This window comes from Cynara cardunculus (genome assembly GCF_001531365.2).
Source record: "Cynara cardunculus var. scolymus isolate 2C chromosome LG 12, CcrdV1, whole genome shotgun sequence".
NCBI classification, from domain to species: Eukaryota; Viridiplantae; Streptophyta; class Magnoliopsida; order Asterales; family Asteraceae; genus Cynara; species Cynara cardunculus.
In genome coordinates this window covers 37,814,316-37,821,315 of record NC_037539.1, presented here as the reverse complement: position 1 = coordinate 37,821,315, position 7,000 = coordinate 37,814,316, and the positions used below count along the sequence as shown (strand labels likewise).

Here is a 7,000-nt window from a genome sequence, read left to right as displayed (position 1 = left end):
TGTATGTATGTATGTATGTATGTATGTATGTATGTATGTATGTATGTATGTATGTATGTATGTATGTATGTATGTATGTATGTATGTATAAAAGAAGGTATTAGATTCTCTCAAGAGACATCCCACTTGGTGGTTAGCTGGTTTATACCCTACTTTTCTTGTTACCCTTCCAAAGAATCCAAAGTAAAAAAAAGTGTCATAAAAAGCACTACAAAGCATGCAAAAACCCTTCACAAAAACAACCTTTTCACCCTTCCACATGAACCCCATATAACCCAAATCAACTTCACTTTCAAAACACCCATCAATCCCTTACCATTTTCTTGTTAAAAATATTTGTCACGATGCCTAACAAAGGAGTCGGTGCGTTCGTTTGTCTTGTCATCATCATGTTCGACATCACTGCAGGCATCCTCGGGATTAGAGCCGAAGCAGCCCAAAACCAGGTTTGATAATTGTCTTTGGATAACCGTATTTGATCAGTTCTGGTGAGTTTGTGCGAATGTCGACCAATCCCACAAGCCCTTGAAGTGAATAGGGAGATAAACCTCCACTGCTCTTGAAAGACTCGAACTACTGATCTATTGACCTGAGTCTTGACCAGTTAAGCCACTTAAAAAGGGTTTAATTGTTCTTTTCTTCATTTGACAAATGAATTTGATTGTTTGTGTGATGAACAGGAGAAGCATTTGAGGTTGTGGTTGTTTGAATGCAAAGAACCAAGCCAAGAAGCCTTTAGGCTAGGGTTGGGTGCCATTGTGCTATTGATTGCAGCCCATGTGTTGGCTAATTTGCTAAGTGGTTGCACCGTTTGTAACCATGATGACATCCAAAAGGCTTCTCTTGGTAGACAATTGTCATTGCTATCCCTCTTCTTTACATGGTATCTCCCCTTCTCTTTCTCTTTCGAATCCGTTGCAAAATCATTTTGCAACGGATTTATAGTTGTTATAAAAAAACAAATTTAATGGATTAAGAAAATCTATTTACTTCCACAAAAAATATAAAAATCAGATGGATCGAAAGGATCCATCCACTTTCACAGTTTTGAGGTACTAGAATGGTACTCGTACAATGCAGCGAAATACATATTGATTTTTTTTAATGTTTCATTTTTTCCGTCTTCGTCGTTGTTATAATACGATTTTACGTGGTACTGAAAAAACAATAATGTTTTTATTTTTATGAATACAATATAAATTTGAAAATATCATAAAATTTTGAAAATGTATCGATTTTAACATCAAATTAGATATTTAAAGGTTCTTATTTCTTGTGCAATTTTTTTAATTCAATTTTTTATTATAATTTAATTTAGATTTAATAATAAAGTCATTTATTTTTTGTTTGATAATATAATTATTTTATAAAGATAATATTTAGTGTTTTGTTAGAATTTAATGATTATTCTAAATATATTTTAGATTTTTTATATTTAAAATGAGATACTTATCCAATATTTGATTATGTTTATTTGCAGTTAGTTACACGAATTCAAATATGGAGCTTTAATAAGTTGTACATACGGACAATTTATTTATAATCTTAAATTTTAAGTAATATGCATCGATAAACAACACTTAATGCATAAAAAATGGTTTTTAAAGTTTTTGTCAAATGTTTTATAATATAGTATAGATGAGGTATATAATATTTATATACGTCAAAACAAACTTACACATTTCGATTAATATATATACATTAGACATAGACCAACCTGTTATTAGCTACATTCAAAATCATATTACAATTTCAACTGTAATTTCATTTTCTTATTTGCATGAAATTTCAACCTTTTTTTTTAGTTTATTAGACTTTTTCTATATGTTCTCATTTTGATTTATTTCGCTTAAATAAAACGTTTAGCTAGATTATAAAATGATGTAATAACGATTCAATTCAATCAAACCAACCAACCCAACCCAATCCAAACGATTTGTATTGGGTTGGGTTGTAGTTTTGATTGAGTTGAGTTGGATTGAGATTTTTCAAACCGTAAATATTAGGTTTGATTGTTTAAATGTCTTCAACTTGACCAATCCAACCCATTTGTAACACATTGCTAGACCAATAAACTTTTGGTTTTGATATGGATCAGGGTAATCTTAGCCGTTGGATTGGGGATGCTGGTGATCGGGACAAAAGCAAACCACAAATCCAATGCATCGTGTGGACTGTCGCACCATCATTTCCTTTCAATCGGAGGGATATTGTGTTTCGTTCATAGCCTCTTTTCTGTCGCTTATTACGTAACTGCCACTGCTTCCATCCACTAACTAAAAAGTCAAAACATCGATATTTCTCCTTTTTGACTTTTTTTAATCACATCATCATATCATAACATCATGCTTTTTGCTTTTTTAGTTCGAATTGACTATTTTACCCTTGTCTAATGTATTGTTTTATGTTGGTAATGGTTTAGGGTATTTTAGACTTTTATCATATTATTTGTTACACTTCTTTGGATCATCTATTGTCCTACCAAGCAAAAGCATTAATGTTAAGCAATCCTCGTCTTTTGATGTGTGTATATATATGGACTTAATCAAGTGAGAACTAGATAGTTTGTCGTAATTATGAGGTTTAATATAAGTCAATCATTTTTTATATATAATGTTATTTACTAAAATAAAACAAATTGTAAATTAGTAAATTGTGTTGATTATTCAATTTACTTTGATTAGTTTAATTATTTTAATATATGTGTGTATATATATATATACACACACAGGGACCAAATCCGGTAGCTTTCTCCGGCATCCACAACCACTTCGATGACCTCCTCCGGTCATCTTGTTGGTATCACAATGGTACCACAGTTGGTATCACAAAGGTACCACAATTCGTATCACAACGGTACCACAATTCGTATCACAACGGTTTCAAAGTTTACGTGGTGTGTTTTGGGTATAATATTTTATGTATTTTGGGTATCACATTGTGTATCTTGGTGTATTTTGGGTACAACATGGTGTTCGTCGAAGGCCGGAGGTAGGAGGGAGAGAGATAAAAAAAATTAAAATACCTAAAATACCCTTTAATTATGACTTTAAGTCAAATTACCAAAAATATTAATTTTCTAATTTATCTATTGATTTGTGGTTGAGATTGGATCTCACAATTATCACAAACTAATCAGTTCTCCTTTGATTGAACTACTATATATATATATAATATGTAGGTGAAAGATCGTGTGAGGAGGAGAGTTAATGTGAGAAGCATAAAAAGGAATCTGGACTCTTGATCATCTTTAATCTCAAACTCACCTATGAATTGCATTTGATACGAGGATTGATCTGGTGCATCTTGATACATCTCATCTTAATGTGCATCTAAGGGTGGTAATCCGTTCTTTGCTTCTCACCTTAACTTTCCTTCTAATCGGAACCCAATCATGTATATGTATGTGTGAAACCCGTCTCTAGTCCAATACAAAGCTTAATTGATTGAGCTTTGATCCCTAATATTAATATTGCTCGTGTTGTCATACATACTTTTTACTAAAGAACTTTACGCACAGTTCATAAAATAATACGATGTTCCAAAAAGTTTGAATATTTAGAAAGCTAGATTTCAACATTATAACTTGGTCGGTGTTTCTGATCAAACATAAGCGAAGAGGATAACTCATTCATTACATAAGGAGCAAAATATAAAGTGTGAATAACGTAGCAGCTGAACTATAAAATGGCATCCCTAGAGTTCCATTTATATTGATAACAATGTACAATTAGATTACAGATACATTTAGACATTCAGCGTTATATTTATGTATTCTAGTTTGTTTATCGGCCATTGGGAAGTTTGGGGTAGGAAAAACAGTTATGGGTTTTAAAGAAAAGATACCATGTAAGTAACGCAACGACTCAACCATAAATGGGAGCCATTTAGGTCAGGGTCGTGCCTATAAAGGACCTAGGGGGTTGTATGCATCCGCTCAACTGATTTTGCAGTAGATTTTTTTAGGAAATAAAAGATGCACGTGTTAAACTTTGAGGGGTGCTTCAAGATATTAGAAAATACAAAGCATATCAATCAAATAACTGAAAAAATCCATCGAAATCAACCAAAACCCTGAAAAGGTCCATCGAAATAAACTAAAAAACCAAAAAAGTCTATAGAATTCAACCGAATGTTTGTCTAAATACACACACCGGGCTTACATCTAAAATGTAGTCTTGTGGCTTACACAAAAGATCAGTTGTATTTGGAAAAATGTATTTTATTTCTCAAATCGATACAATTGACTCTTTCTCATATCAAACCTTGTTGACTTTTTCACATGATCAAATCAGAATTTTACAGGTCTTTAAACCCACCTTAAAAATGCACTTACTCGACAAAAATCATAGATCAGTCGTTATCATAGCTCTATATCTATACTATATTATAAAACATTTGACAAAAACTCTTAAAAACCATTTTTATGCATGAAGTATTGTTTATTGATKCATATTACTTAAAATTCAAGATTACAACTAAATTGTGCTTAAATACAACTTATTAAAGCTTTATGTTTTGAATTCGTGTGACTAACTGCAGATAAACATAATCGAGAGGATAAACATCTCATTTAAAATATAAAAAATTTAAAATATAATTGAGATAATCATTGAAAATGCTTAATTATTATCTTTATAAAAAAATTATTAAAAAAAATAAAAAATAAATTAAAGAAATACACTCAAAAAAATTAAAATAGTTAGTTTAGTACTAATATTAATTTTTTATGATATTTTTATATTTATATCTTATTTAAAAATAAGAACATTATTATTTTCTCAAAACCATATAAAAATCGTATTATAACATCAACCGAAACAAAAAAACACAAAACATTAAAATCGAGATGTATCTCGTTGCATTGTACGAATACCCTCCTAGTATACCATTAAGAGTGTAGAGGTTAGGTTCCGGTGAAAAAGAAAGTTACGATGATAAGTATAAGAAGGATTTCACCTTAAATCAATCCTAATAGAACATCAACACTAATATGATAAGTATAAGAAGGATTACACCAGATCAATTTCTTATTAATGAATTCAAATAAACAAAATTAAGCTACAATTCCATAGATTCCTTTGTCGATTGAGGGTTTCCAACTATGAATTCAGCAAGCCGCATGTTCTCCCAAATTCAACAAATCAATAGAACCACCTACACGTACAACACGATGATAAAATCCCATATCAGGAACTCAAATTCAAAACCACAACTGGGTTTTGAGATTTATGCTAAAATGAAAAGAGATGGGATTGATTGTGATAATTATACATACCCATTTGTGCTGAAGGCGTGTACGATGATATGCGGACTGTGGGAAGGCAGACAAGTTCATGCAGAAGTTGTGAAAGTCGGGTTTTTTTATTCGAATTTGTTTGTGATAAATGGGTTGATTGGTATGTACTGTAAGTGTCGCCAGATGAGTTGTTCCAGGGTTTTATTTGATGGGTTCCATGGGAAGGATTTGGTATCATGGAACTTGATGTTGAGTGGGTATGTAGGGTGTGGTGATATAGTGGAAGCACAGAAGATGTTTGATCAAATGTCTGAGAGAGATGTTGTCTCTTGGTCCATTATGATTGATGGGTACGGCAAGGTTTGCAAACGTTAATCATACACTGAAAAAATCTTGATTTATTACAATTCTCTTCTGATTAACTTATACTAATTGGTGTTTGTGTGTTTTTGTGTTCTTTTCAGAAACTAGGTGACATTATTCATGCTCGGTCGCTCTTTGACCGAATGCATAAACGTGACTTGGTTTCATGGAATACTATGATAGATTCATACGCAAAGGTAGGTGATATGGTGGCAGCTCGGGAACTATTTGATGAAATGGAACATAAGAATGTAATTTCTTGGAGCATTATGATCGATGGCTATTCACAGCACCAAGATCCCAAAGAAGCATTGAATGTCTTCAATCTAATGCTTTCTAATGACATAAAACCCGATAAATTCTGTGTTGTTGGTGCTATATCGGCTTGTGCCCAGTTGGGTGCGCTTGATCAAGGAAGGTGGATTCATATCTACATCCAAAAGAACAAAATCACACTTGACGTTGTGGTGAACACAGCCCTTGTAGACATGTATATGAAATGTGGTAGCACCGAAGAGGCTCGTGCAGTTTTCGTTAGCATGTCAGAAAGAAACGTTATCAGTTGGAATGTGATGATTTCTGGGTTCGGTATCAATGGTTTCGGGGACGAAGCTCTGAGTTATTTCGATCAAATGCGGAAAGAAGGAATTCAAGCAGACAATTTGATTTATGTGAGCGTTCTTTCCGCTTGTAGTCATGCAGGATTCGTACCCGAAGGTCTTGAAATCTTTCGGAAAATACCAAAACCTAAAGTTGAACACTATGGATGCTTGATTGATCTTCTTGGGCGAGCAGGTAAATTAAGACAAGCACTAAACTTTATAGCGTCGATGCCAATGGAACCGAATTCAGATCTGTGGGGTTCTGTTCTTTTGGCATGTCGGGTACAAAAAAACGTCGGTTTAGGTGAATTCGTGTTGAATAAGCTTATGGAACTCAATGGCGATGATTGTGGGGTTTATGTTGTTATGTCGAATATTTATGCTGATAATGGAATGTGGGAAGGTGTAACGGAGATGAGGAAGATGGTATCGGAGAAAGGGATGAGGAAGGAGAGTGGGAAGAGCGTGATCGAGGTGGTTGATGGTGGGGTCGAGGAATTTGTTTGCGGTAAAACGGGTCGGGTTCACGGTGACGATATCGAACAAGTTCTTTGGAGCTTATCAAAGATTATGGATTTGGAATAGGGTTAAAAGAGAAGAACGGAAGTATAGTACTTATTTTTTTGATTAACTTGGATATTCAACCCGCTATACGAGCCGATTAATCTCAGGGCGACCACTTGCTTTGCAGATAGTCCGGAGTCACCGCATTTGAACCTCCGTAGCCACAAGAGGATTTTTATTTCTTCTTAGATTTGGACCTGGAACCTCCTGGTACTTTTGACCTTTGGAGTCA

General features: G+C 33.5%; 2 protein-coding genes across 2 annotated transcripts; both read left to right on the top strand.

Moving 5' to 3' along the window:
- Positions 1-240: 240 nt before the first annotated feature.
- LOC112523301 lies at positions 241-2,504 on the top strand. The gene is made up of 3 exons (XM_025132839.1): positions 241-446; positions 681-883; positions 2,099-2,504. The coding sequence occupies exons 1-3, from the start codon at positions 345-347 to the stop codon at positions 2,274-2,276; spliced, it is 483 nt and encodes a 160-aa protein (XP_024988607.1). The 5' UTR covers positions 241-344; the 3' UTR covers positions 2,277-2,504.
- A 2,558-nt stretch (positions 2,505-5,062) lies between these two features.
- On the top strand, positions 5,063-6,789 carry LOC112522386 (pentatricopeptide repeat-containing protein At3g29230-like). Its single transcript, XM_025131480.1, has 2 exons — positions 5,063-5,599; positions 5,704-6,789. Exons 1-2 carry the CDS (start codon positions 5,105-5,107, stop codon positions 6,787-6,789), a joined length of 1,581 nt encoding a protein of 526 aa, XP_024987248.1. The 5' UTR covers positions 5,063-5,104.
- Positions 6,790-7,000: the final 211 nt, after the last annotated feature.